The following is a 13490-nucleotide window of genomic DNA, read 5'->3' as shown; positions in this document are numbered from 1 at the left end:
GAAACACATCAATATAAGACAATTCTAGGTCTGTACCGAATAGTTGGAAGATTCAAAGCTTCATTCAAAACGGTGACATTGTAATCCTAAATCAACATGTGAATGATGCACAGCTTTTTTTTGCATGTCTATTAATTTTGTTTAAACTCGGTATTTCTACACAGTTGCAGATAAAGATCAAGCTACACTAATATTATTAGTATAATGCTATTTGTAGAATGCTGATTCAGCATTCCCAGTATTGTTCTTCTAAGGTTTATTCAACTTCTTCAACTTCTATTTCTTCCGTACGTTTTTGTGACTTTAACTACTCCTGCATACTTTCAGCTACAGACACCGTTCAACTATCAAAATATTCAGCTCTTTAAGGACATTAGTGTCTTGACTTTTCTCGTTTCAACTATTTATACTTTTTAAAATATTAAGCTTTTTCCACATTTTTTTTTACAATGTAACTCAATGGAGAAAGTCTTCAAATCCTCTTAAACATACTCTGCCTACTTTCAGCTACAGACTCCGTTCAAACTTTAAACGGGTTACAAGTCTTTGAACTATTAAGCTATGATTCAGCTTTTAAGTTTAAACTTTAAGTTTTATGCTTTTTTCAGACTTTTTCTGAGTTTATAATGGGTGTGTATTGCGCTGCTTTACAGTGATGACATCACTCATACTCTAACCCTCCCTGCGTTTTTCCTTTGTTAAAAATATTTTCTGGCAAAAAACCTTGTTGGTGCCACAACTTCCACTCCTCAAACACAATTAATACATCAAAACGTAGAGAGACGTAGATAAAAAATAAACGTAGATTTTTGTCTTCTTTCAGATGATGTGCCCTTTTAAGCAATAGGTCTTACAGTTTGGGAATTTATCTGCTATAAAGCACCAAGAGATCCCTTTTACAGGGAATGGGAGATGACACTGATTGATTTGATTCATGTTACGCCCAAAACCCACCGATGATTAAGAGACTAAATACAACCCTGTTGTCTCTTGCGCCTTACTTTGCACCCATATTGTGCGCCGTTTAACTAGCAAAAGTGGAATTGGACACGATAGATCGTTTAAATAGGGCCTACGATCTTCTCATCTAAACTTCAGCAAAAACAGTTAAGTATGTTTTTCCCGAAATGTCAAACTTTTCCTTTTAGGGAAGGAGTTAGCCTTTTAAAAACAAAGCATGCTCCATGTAGGTTAAAGGCAGGCACAAAACAAGAGGAGGCACATTTTGTCAGATATAGTATACTGTTAGTACAGGGGAAACAGCTGTCAAGTGATTGAGATGATCATGGTTTAACTTAGCTAGGGCCTGTCTCTTTCTGTGGGATGAAGGAATCAACTCAACGCATGCCTCAGAGCGCTTTATCGCTCTTCAAACTGCCATTATAGTTTGATTGTCTGTATCAAGCTGAGCAGATTCTTTTCTTCACTTTCGTTTTCCCGCTCACTCCCTTCACTCTCATTCTCACTCCCTCCTATCCCTCTCTCCAACACACCAGCTCAATCGACTCCCTCTCACTCTGCTGAGCCGCTGTTATATGAAGAAGGTTAAACCGAGCGAGGCCCAGTTATAAAACATTTTAATAGAGATATTTTCTCTGCTGGGCTGGCAGTTCAAAGTGTCGCACACTCCCTATCCGTTACTCCTGATGAGCTCTTCCCTCCAAACCCATCCCTCCTTAGCACCATTCCCTCATCCTCCTCTTTTGATATTTCTCACTCCCACCCATCCTCTGTCAACAATTTGTATAAGTAGAAAATCCTTCCTTACCAACTCACTTGATTTCTTCTCCAAGTTGTACTTCAGTAACTGTAAAACAGAAGTAAAAGAAAATCAACAAGATAAAAAGGTTTACACTCTGATGATCCAAGCATTGTGGCGTTCTCTGAGTGAATTTGTGGTTTTCTAACCTTCTTCTTTCTATATTTCGATCAATCATTTTGTCTATTGGCTAGTCTCCAAGCACTCAAGGTGACATCTTCAAATGTCATGTGTTGTCCAACCAACTAAAGATATTTAATTTACAGTGATATAAAACAGAAAATCCTCAAGTCTTCACATTGGAGAAGCTGGAACCAGAACATTTGGCAGTTAAACAATTAATCGATTATGAAAAATGTTGCAGATTAATTTTCTTTCAACAGAAATAATAATAAAAACGCTGTCTTTCTGTAAGGGCAATATGATTATATTTTTGTCTCAAAGTTAGCTGTCAAGTGTGCACTGAAACTTTGACATGATCGGCTGCTCTGGATGTTATCAGATTTTGGGGATCATTTATCAAACAACCAGCACTTCATTAACCAGTATCAGTGGGGTTCTCATTCTGGGGATCCAGACCCCCAGGGGGGGTCACCAGATAACTTTTAAAGGGTCGCAAGTTGATTTATGGGTTGGACGGGGAAAAATATATTTAGGCCTAGCCTTTTTGTTTGTTTTGTTTTTCTTCTTAATGAAATATTTAATCACCTCTTCTGATGATACAGTATATATAATGAATAATCACATAAAGCAACACAAAGGGGGGAATATTTTTCATTGTTTGTGTATGCAGCCAGTGATGCAGGTTGGAAAGTAGGTTTTGTTTAATGTGTTTGCGGGGGGTCTGATTGAGAAGCACGGTCTACATCTGCCAGTCTGCTTAAAAAGACAACCAATTATTTGAGACCAGGAGACAATACAGCAGCAATTAATGTTAACGTTTAGAGGGTAATATGACTGTTTCAAACACATTTTTTGTCCACAAGGACTAAATGATGACCCAAAATATAGTCTTAATTATCAATAAATGCTGAAAATGGTAAATGTAAATTGTAACTGTTTGTAACTTCTTACACGTATAAATCATAGTGAAGCCCGTCTTGCAAAACAGTGTTGGCTGCGGTCGGAGGACGCGGAGGAGACCGTAGCTTTGGTCTCCAGGGCCGGAGTCTCTGCTGTACTCTGCTCCTCTGCCTGCTTGCCTTCACTTACACACCACGCTCGTTCTTGCTCGTTCTTGCTCTTTCGCTCCACCTCACGTTCATGCGCGCACACTACACACTGCAGAAGAGTTAGTTTAGCTCTGAGAATATCTAGTGAATGTACAGTGGACGTTTGTGCAGAAATAACTGCTGCAGCTCCTCCAGACCAGCAGAGGTTTCCCGTGTCTTGTGAAGTGACTTGGCTCCGCAGAGAGAAAGGTTATCGTCTACAACCAAAACTCCCCGGTCTCCCCTGTTCTTTCTGACCGCGGTCAGGAGGCTGAGGCAGGAACAGCCAACACTAGGATCAGCATTGATTCATGGAGAGACCTCCGTCTGGTCAGCTAACATTACTGCCAAGCAGGTGAAATATAGAGTGATATTATGGTTTTAGCTGACGTGTGTCGCCTCACTGTTTTGAGCGATGCTCATTCATGTCTATGTAGAGCGAGCACAAGCGCTAGCGCGAGCAACAGGATGCTGACTTTCGTTGACGGCCACAGGTGTCGCTGTTAACAAACAATTTCTGATTCTTACAAACAGTCCCTTTAAGATTAAATTTGCTTTTTTTAATCAATGTATTTGTGGGCAGATGTGCCCCTATCATTTGTTTGATTTTGAGACTTACAAATACTTAACTATATAGATATTCATCAGCCAGGTTATTTATTGAGATTAAAATACACTGCTGTGATGAATTATTTAGATTTAATTAAGAATTAATTGAACCATACCGTTCCAATGGAGCTCAAATTTGTAATTTAGCAGATCGTCATGGTATGGCAATTAAATCACTTCAATCCCGACTGCCACTGATGTGAAAATGTGTTAAATTAAAGGAATCCACCAGACCGTGTCACAAGAATTAACACCGCTGGGCCTCACTTTAGCCAAACACCACAGTCAGTGTCTCCCAGATAGAATATCAAAAACAGTCTCTATTGTCTCTGTAACACGGCTGGGTTGTTAAAGTGCAGCGGACCGTGGGGATGGCTGTATATCACCTCTGGGGTGTCAAGCCTGAAGACGAACACTCTGGGAGCCAGACGGAGTCAGGCCTGTGCTCTAACACCCTGCGACCTTGACTCTGGTTGGGCACGAGCTTTCTTTATTTACTTATCTCTTTGAACAGTTTAATGATTAAATCTTTTTTTATGATTTTAAAGAAAGAACGAGAGATAGAAAGGGAGAAAGATGATGGGATGACTGGGAGTGCTGGTGTGTGAGATAGAGACAGAGAGAAGAGGCTGTAAGTGTTACACATCTCAGTACCTGTAGCGACTTTAGCTCTTCTTTCAGGTTGTTAATCTCCTTGTCTTTTATCTCAGCACTGACCTGGTATTTCCCCTGAAATGTTAGATTATTATTATGAGTGTCAAAAAAGCAATAAATACCAAGAAAGAATCCACTCCATGGGCCAAGATTGTGCAACTGAGATGAGGGAATTTACTACTCCACTAAAAACATTAATTGAATAAATTGCTCTGAGTATCTTGTTGACGTTTTTGGGAATAAGCCCTTCATACCTTCTCCTCCTCAATGTTTCTTATTTTGGCCTGAAGCTTAAGAAAAGAAAAGAAAATGTTCAGAAGGTTTTAATGAATTGTTAAAAGTCTTTGTTTAGATATAAAAACTGCAACCAAACAGTAAAAACATACCTGCTTCTTAACATTGATGAGTGACTCTGTGTGCTGGTTTGCCGTTGTTTCAATTTGATGCTGTAGGGATTCCTGTCATACAGGAAAGGACAAAATCAATCAAAAACAATTGATGATCAACAAATATAAAAAAATATCAAAATGAATTATGTGTTAAATAAGAATACCTATGATCTTTTGTGAATCTATCTACTATCGAAGTACCAGGGCTGTCAAAGTTAACACGATAATAACGTGTTAACACAAATTAGTTTTAACGCCAATAATTTCTTTAATGCATTAACACAACTTGTGATTTTAAGGTTGTGGCAGGCTCAGTTTTAAAGCTAGAGTGAAGATACTGGTATCATATGAAACTAGAAAACATCCATTGGTTTCATGTCATACTAGCCTGTCGTGAAGGAGGCTAAATAACGCTCCAAACTTGCGCTAAATTTTGGTGAAGAAAAACTGGCATGGTAATTTTCCCTTGACCTCTGACCTCAAGATATGTGAATGAAAATGGGTTCTGTTGTTGCATGTTTTGCATTATTTGAGCATATTTGTATGCTAAATGCAGTAACTGTGAGGATTTCTGGAGAATATTTGTCGTTGTTTTGTGTTTTTAATTGATTTACAATAATAAATATATACTAAAGCAATCATATTCGCCCACTTCCATGTTGATAAGAGTATTAAATATGTGACAAATCTCCCTTTAAGGTACATTTTGAACTGATAAAAAATATGTGATTAATTTGCGATTAATCACAATTAATCACAATTAATCACAATTAACTATATGATTAATCGCGATTAAATATTTTAATTGATTGACAGTCCTACTAAGTACCAAAATAAAGATATTAAACATATTTATGTAAAGCCAGCTAAGCCCAGTCGTACCTTCTCCCACTCCAGCTCCTGTTTCTCCAACACCAGTTTACTGATCTGATCCTCAAAGCGTGTCTCTGCATCCTGAACAACGGAAAGGCATGATTTACATAACAGCTTATTCTCAACCATCCTAGGACCAATTACATATTGTGAGTAAGGAGTAATTCACAATCAGACAACCTGGAGACATTTGTTAAATTAAATAACAAGTGAGTACATTTAGATGAGGCGATGATGGCTGGTACAATGTGATCTTAGCAGGCATGGTACAGACTGAAAATCAGTTAACTGTCTGGAGTTGAGCCAAAACTGCAAACTGCAGTTAAGTTTCCCTGGTTCATTTCTCCGTATCTTTTGTAGAAGCACACAGAGAAAGAGGAACATTAGAGGGGAGGTGATATTTGTGGAAAGCCATCCCTATCCTCCCTCTTTCCTGGGAGAAGGCAGGTAAAAGTCAATTGCTCTCTATATCCACGGGACTTTTTTATGTGCATGTGGGAGCCGGTTAACTCACTGGGTTTATTTTATAAGTTCCAATTAAACTATGCTACCAGCGTGGCACTGCACTTTAAAAAAAAAAGGAGTGCACAGGAGATAAAGCTGTTATTTTTCCACTGAGGAATCATTATTGTGTGTGTGTTTAAAAAGACACTAGAAAGCTTTATTAAGCCTGGTAATCCATGTAAATCAAAATAGGCAACTGCAAATCAACTTAGTGCTGAGGGTACTAAGACCGTTTAATATATACTTTACTAAACAATAGCTCATAATATATGATTTTACTTATTATGTGAAAATTCATGACTGTTAACATCATATATTTGCCATGGCTTTTCATCTCTTTACTGTTTTATTGCTGCTCTGAGTGGATGCTTTTTACTGGGCATTAAAAAAAAGAAAAAAACAAGTATGAAAAAGTGAGTGTTTATTTAATAGTCTAGTTGGAAGAAGTTATACATAGCTTATCCTGAAGTTTTCCAGTGTACGTGTTATTGTGATAAATCACAATGTGTCTTCATTTACAACTCACTTTGAATAATTAGTATCTATTTGAATATTGTAAAAAGCTTCTCAGCTCATACTAAATGTCCTATGCACTCACCTTTGACAATGTTTGTTTCCTACATGTAATGCTTTCCCATTTAGGGTTAAGTCTACCAGTATACCACATCCCCACCAACTCAAGCAGTGGGCTGTACTGTATTAAAAAAAAAGAAAAGAAAACACATTGGAATTTGACCTGCTCAGGAATGTCCGGCACCATCGTGACATCCTCTCGCTTTTTAACCTCTCCAACCCGTCAACGCCACAACTACAAAGTGCTACTTTGATAACGGCAGCGCCTGAGGAGGATCACACTGATATACCATCTTACGCTTGTGTCCCAGTTAACATGACCATAACAATAAAAACTAAATGGCTACAAACGACCAACATCCCATTTTTGCTCGCCTAACCTTTAAGCACACTCGCAATGTGTTGTCAGGTTGAAAGTACTTGCTGGAGGGTAGAAAGCATTATTATTTATTTTTTGTTACTTTTACAAACAAATTTACTCTCTACTTATTGGTCAGGGGTTAAATGGCTTATGTGACCCCCATCTCGACGCAATGTGCATCAAACCTAGGTGGCTCTTATCCAGATGGCCAAAAGAGGCAGCTGGCTTTCTCTAGGACATTACAATACCGACTCCCCTACTACTTCTATAAAATCATACTGGATGTGACGCAGAGGTACAGAGGAAGTAAGAAATACTTAAAACAAAACACATTTAAGGGATGAAATGTTATACTAACCATGTTTTGCATTGTTTTCATTGTTATATAAAATGTTAGGGTTTGCAAGATGATTAACAGGATCGGAAAGCAGAGAAAACGTATAACATATAATAATAAAACATATTCCTGCTACAAAAATATGATGTAAAACGTATTGATGCATTCCTTTAAACTTTGCTTTTTTCTTGTGAATTATGACTAAATTTGACCCCCTTAGGATTGTAAAAAAAATTAAATAAAACAAGGGAAAAATGTGTTTTTGGCCAGTGGAAATACGCAACCAGGGATGATGGGCCACTCATATACCAGCACAGTCGCACTGCAGTTCGTGAAATAGTCACAAAATTGTAGGAAAATTGTATAATCAATTGTTTACAAAAATTTATTGATTTGTCAAAGTTGATTTATTTGTCACGTAACTTCCATACCTAAGTTACGGCACTTCCTAACCCTAACTAAGTAGTTTGTTGCCTAAGCCTAGCCAGGTCGATCTATTCCTAAACCTGACTAAGACGTTTTATTTTGAAAAGACTGGAGCAGAAATTGCCACGTGCGTCACATGTTGCTGGACATTCGTAGAAAAATATGAGCCTCACGAAAAAAAGGGAAATTCTTGTCTATGACCACGAATCAAATAGGTTAAATTTCGTGACTATTTCACGAACCGCCGTGAGACTGTGTTGCATATACACTGCATAGTTTCAAGGGATTACAAGCTACAAGGGTTGGGAATCACTGCTTTAGGTTGTGACATCAAAAGACCATGCATACAAAAGCCAGACACCTGCTGGTTATCACATTAGGTACAAACATCAGAAACTTGACTGCTTTTTTTTCAATACTGCATCATTATAAAAAGCCACACACTGACGTGAAATGGTACAACTGCTACTATACCCTCCGGATGTGAAGCTCCTCCACAGTCTCAAGTAGATGGGTTTTGAATTCCAACAACTTCAGTAAGATAGTGCCTCCACTTTCTGTTTGACAGCGAGCATTGGACAGACACAGCTCCTGCACCAACACAGCTCCCCCTGCCTGCATAAGAAAAATGAATGCTTCTAATTTAGCTATTTTAATTCTAAGTTAGTACTTAGTTTGGCAATTTTAAGATACAAAATTAGGCCATATGTTGAAGCTGTAGGACAAAGATAGTGCACATTCAATTTTATTTCCTCCTGCATACAATAAGAAAGAGTAAAAAGAGTTTTTCAACAAAGAGCAAACAACTAGTTAAATAACTTTAATGAGCAATGCATCAGTTTGGCAGTATAACTACTGCAGGTGTCCTGCAGCTTTCTTTGACCTAAATGTCAATAAACACAGAGAAATAACTCCATGATTTGTTTCTGAGAACAAAACCAAGACAAATACAATACCCAGAAATTATTTATATTAGAGCTGTCAATCAATTAAAATTAAATTGAAAATGAATCGCATATTTTTTATTTGTTCAACATTTACCTTAAAGGGAGATTTGTCACGTATTTAATACTCTTATCAACACGGAAGTGGGCAAATATGATTGCTTTAGTATATAATTATTATTGTAAATCAATTTAAAACACAAAACAATGACAAATATTGTCCAGAAACCCTCACAGGTACTGCATTTAGCATAGAAAAATATGCTCAAATCATAACATGGCAAACTGAACCTCAACAGGCAACAACAGCTGTCAGTGTGTCAGTGTGCTGACTTGACTATGACTTGCCCAAATCCGCATGTGATTATCATAAAGTGGGCATGTCTGTAAAGGGGAGACTCGTGGGTACCCATAGAACCCATTTTCATTCACATATCTTGAGGTCAGAGGTCAAGGGACCCACATGAAAATTGCCATGCCAGTTTTTCTTCACCAAAATTTAGCCAAGATTGGAGCGTTATTTAGCCTCCTTCACGACAAGCTAGTATGACATGAAACCAATGGATGTTTTCTAGTTTCATATATTACCAGTATCTTCACTCTAGCTTTAAAACTGAGCCCGCTACAACCTAAAAAACGCAAGTTGCGTTAATGCGTTAAAGAAATTAGTGGCGTTAAAACAAATCTGCGTTATTATCACATTAACTTTGACAGCCCTAATTTATATCAAAAGTTTTTTGTTTAAATTTAATCTTAAAATAAATAAACACATCAGCTGATGAATGTTCTTTGCTTTGTCCTCTACTTTCAGAAGTAGTAACTTACAGTGGTGTGGGTGGGGAGAGTCCCGGAGTCGGCACTGAGATCCATGGAGTTGTTTCAGGGCAGGCCAAGGTCCCGCTGGGCCTCTGCTGCCTGTTAATCAAGAAAAAAAAACATTTTGTCGGAAAAGGTTAATAGAATTGTCTGTTTAATAAGCAGTAATACTCTGCCTTTCCACTCACATGCTTATAATCACTTCCTCATCTGCAATTTTTACTGCTAAATGATTTTATTAGAAATAATAGGCTAGCACATTAAAGCCTCGTAATGTTTCTCAATCACTACAATCTAACCTAATGGCTTTGAAATGACCATTAGGGTTTTTTCTTTCTTTGTTTTACACCACTTCCATTGCAGTGAGAAGATAACACCTTGATAAGCCATCTAGGTTCAAATGAACCAGCCCATTGACACTAATAGGGGTCAGAGCAATAACACTGAATGGACAAATTGCACTGTCAATGCTTTTTAAATTATCTAGGTTATTTAATTTGACCCGTGGATGGTCCTCTGCAACTGTCCCCTCAACATAACCAAGAAACTGAGTGACATACACACTGCATACACGCAAACACACACTTGCGGGGAAATATGACTATTTAAGTGGGAGGTCTCCACTAGCCACTGATCTCTTAATAGAACAGACCTTTTTTCTCCCATTTAACCTGCGCTGGTATCAATCATGTTGGAGAATTAAATGATCCCTGCTAGAATTGGCTACTATCATAAAATGACAGTGTGACCCCAGGCTGAGGGAGGGAGGGGATGAGCAAACGTGTGTTAGTGTGTCAAAGTGATAGTGTGCGTGTGTCTTATGTGCACGCTGTGAATGTGTATGTGACTGGGAGTGAGGGAGTAGACCACAATGTCTTTATTTGCTTCTGCTGTGATTCAGTTGAGCAGGTATTAACCACCATCTCCAAGCCATGAAAAGACAAATTAAAAGAACTGCCATCCATTAAATGGGAACATTTCTATCAAGCAGCATGATGTCTGTATTACCTTTGGTTGAGTTATGTTAGTTGCTGTTCTGTAATGCACACTGAGTAAAAGAAAGTTAAACCACAGATTGTAACAAGTATTCACATTACAGCTAACAGCAATACAATAGCTGAACTACTTCAATTACTTCATTATTAGGCCTTGTTTTTTTTGTTACATTTTATCATGTCACAGTAAGGAAAGCACTGGTGTAAAACATAAAATCAAGGATGGCTGAATTTCATTTAGCTGCTTCACTTTCAGAGTACTGTTATTGTGCATAATGGCTCACTGTCACACTTGGCATCTAAATGTTATTAGTAACACCTGTGCTTTCCCCACTAAAACAAGTCAAAATGTCTGCTGTGGAAAAGGCCCATTAAACAGCACATTGGACAATTTATCAAGATTATATAATACTGCTCCATTCCCTGAACATATTGCAACTAAATGCAAAAATATGCTATTTATAAATGCTAACCTTTTTCTTTAAAACGAGGTACTGTGTTTTCAAATGTTGAGGAAAGTTTTTAAAACTTAAATGGACTGTTTGTAACTTCTTACACGTATAAATCACCCGGGTCGGTGTCCCATGCGCACGCGCATATCGCATATGAGCGCTCGAATATGCGCGCTCACGTGCGGCTACGCTGTTCAGACAAGACTCCAACACAAACTACACGGAAGCACCAAAACCTCAGTTATATCTAGTGAAGCCCGTCTTGCAAAACAATGTTGGCCACGGTCGGAGGACGCGGGGGAGATCGTAGCTTTGATCTCCAGGGCCGGAGTCTCTGCTGTCCTCTGCTTGCCTTCACTCACACACCGCGCTCGTTCTCGCTCCACCTCACGTGCATGCGCGCACACTCCACACTGCAGAAGACTCCGTAGCTCTGCGAATATCGGACGTTTGTGCAGAAATAAATGCTGCAGCTCCTCCAGACCAACAGAGGTTTTCCGTGTCTTGTGAAGTGACGGGGCTCCGCAGAGAGAAACGTTATCGTCTCCGACCAGGTGCCGGTGTCCGCAGTGGGGAAATTTGCAAACACTAGGATCAGCAGTGATTCATGGAGAGACCTTCGTCTGGTCGGCTAACATTACTGCCAAGCAGGTGAAATATAGAGTGATATTGTGGTTTTTAGCTGACGTGTGTCGCCTCACTGTTTTGAGCGATGCTCGTTCATGTCTATGTAGAGCGAGCACAAGCGCGAGCCCGCCGCTGACTTTCGTTGACTTAACGGCCACAGGTGTCGCTGTTAACAAGCATTTCTGATTCTTACAAACAGTCCCTTTAAAAAAATACAAAATAAAAAATGACTGTAAGCTGTAATATTGTTTGTAATATTGTTTGAGTTATGTATTGTTTATTGTAATTCAGAAAGGTACTGTACAGCTTTTGACTCCTTTATCAGTAGCTTTCCAAGTCGCTTTTAGCTTTAGCTAATGATAACCCTCTTTTTAGTCCGAATTCATTATTTTCCAAATACATTTGGTATAGTGATGAGCTTTACACTTTGACTCAAATCAACTAAATTATGGCTGAAATAAAGAAAAGTTAATTACAATGCAGTTTTAAATTGTGGTTTGTTGATGTTGCTACGTTACCTTAAAGCTAGTAGGTAGCCCAGCAAGCAAAGACTCAAGGCCTATAGAAGGAGGATGGGTCACGGGTCTTGGGGTGAAGGGTATTACGCATGTGCAGTGTAACTGAAGCTGCGGCCAGATTCTACTGCGCATGTCCAATACCCCCGTCGATGTGACGCGTTGATGATGCATGACCTAACCTCCTTTCCATAGGCCTTGGGGGGCCTCTCTGGGCCAACGATATGATGGCAGAACAAACTCACTGCCAGAGTTTAGTTAACTGTTGGCAGAGAGGACAATGACAAGTGTTCAAAAACGAAAAATAATAATAATAATATGTTACTGTCCATTGGTTTGGAGAAACTTAGATTTTCCCTTAAGGGTTCCCTCAATTTTTTTGAAAAGACTTGTAAACCTCTTCTAAACCATATTGAGTCTCTGACCTCCTTGCCTGGCTGTGACGACTGAGCCTCCTTATTTTTGGGGGGGGAATGGCGTTGTTATGTTTTTTGGTTTTTTTATCTCTATTATTTTGTATTATTATTATTATTATTATTATTATTATTATTATTATTACTATTATTTTCTTTTTTGTATATGTAAATGTTGTATGTGTTTTATTATTTCATGTGTCTAGTGTGTTTCTAATTTTGGGGTCATTACTGCCTTAAGTCTTATCTCAAATTTTAATGATATATTGGTTACTTTCTTTATTGTCTGGGTTGAGAGGGAAAAATGGATGAAAATTAGAAGACTACTTATTTGCTCTGTAATTATATGCCTTGCAATGTTCTTACAATTAAATTTTTTTTAAAAACCCGAAAAATAAGTGGTCAAAATACGGTAGTCAAAAAACACAGAAAAGTTACAAATATCTTACTGTGCAGCCCCGGGCACAGAGCCTCAAAGAATGGGCACTAGTCTACCACACTGTTGTTTTATTTGCCACTATGTGGAGTCAGAACTGTGTCCATTTCTCATTCATTAATACAGTATCCTTAGGATTTGTTTCAGTGTGTACATATGAAGACAAGTCAAGTCAACACACAGAAGGTAGTATGTTCAAAAAGACCAGGCAGCACAGGGTTAAACTCCTTAGACCAGGGGTCAGCAACCTGCAGCTCTGGAGCCTCATGTGGCTCTTCAGCTCCTCTCCAGTGGCTCCCTGTGGATTTTTAAAAAATGAGTGGAAATGAATAACTGTTACTTTGTTTACATTTTCATTTTTATTTATCATTGTTGTAGGTCTATGGTACGACAGTACAATGGACTATTAGGGCCACATCGAGGAAAAAATAAATAAATCTGAGATTACAAGAATAAAGTCATAATATTATAAAGTAGTAATTAAATAAAGTTATGACTTTTTTTCTCGTAATATTACGACTTTTTTTCATAAAGTTATGACTTTATTCTCGTAATGTTACGACTTTTTTCTTGTAATATTATGACTTTATTCTGGA

The 13490-nt window shown here is 38.2% G+C and overlaps 1 protein-coding gene across 4 annotated transcripts in view; it reads right to left on the bottom strand.

Moving 5' to 3' along the window:
* Window positions 1-13490, bottom strand: part of ccdc73 (coiled-coil domain containing 73) — a 28547-nt gene that overhangs the window by 14628 nt on the left and 429 nt on the right. The window contains exons 1-8 of one of the 4 annotated variants that reach the window (XM_074632161.1): window positions 12049-12273; window positions 9466-9555; window positions 8171-8311; window positions 5505-5576; window positions 4620-4691; window positions 4488-4523; window positions 4234-4308; window positions 1769-1807 (exon numbers count right to left, since the gene is read on the bottom strand). In XM_074632161.1, the coding sequence (XP_074488262.1) occupies window positions 1769-1807; window positions 4234-4308; window positions 4488-4523; window positions 4620-4691; window positions 5505-5576; window positions 8171-8311; window positions 9466-9510 (480 nt within the window). In that variant the 5' untranslated portion in view covers window positions 9511-9555; window positions 12049-12273. Of the gene's footprint in view, window positions 1-1768; window positions 1808-4233; window positions 4309-4487; window positions 4524-4619; window positions 4692-5504; window positions 5577-8170; window positions 8312-9465; window positions 9556-12048; window positions 12274-13490 lie in introns of those variants that run through there. The other 3 variants (XM_074632160.1, XM_074632158.1, XM_074632159.1) reach the window with 3 other exon arrangements.

This window comes from Sebastes fasciatus, chromosome 4, assembly GCF_043250625.1.
Source record: "Sebastes fasciatus isolate fSebFas1 chromosome 4, fSebFas1.pri, whole genome shotgun sequence".
Classification (NCBI taxonomy): domain Eukaryota; kingdom Metazoa; phylum Chordata; class Actinopteri; order Perciformes; family Sebastidae; genus Sebastes; species Sebastes fasciatus.
Note: the sequence above shows the minus strand (reverse complement) of the source record. Positions and strands in the feature narration are given on the sequence as shown.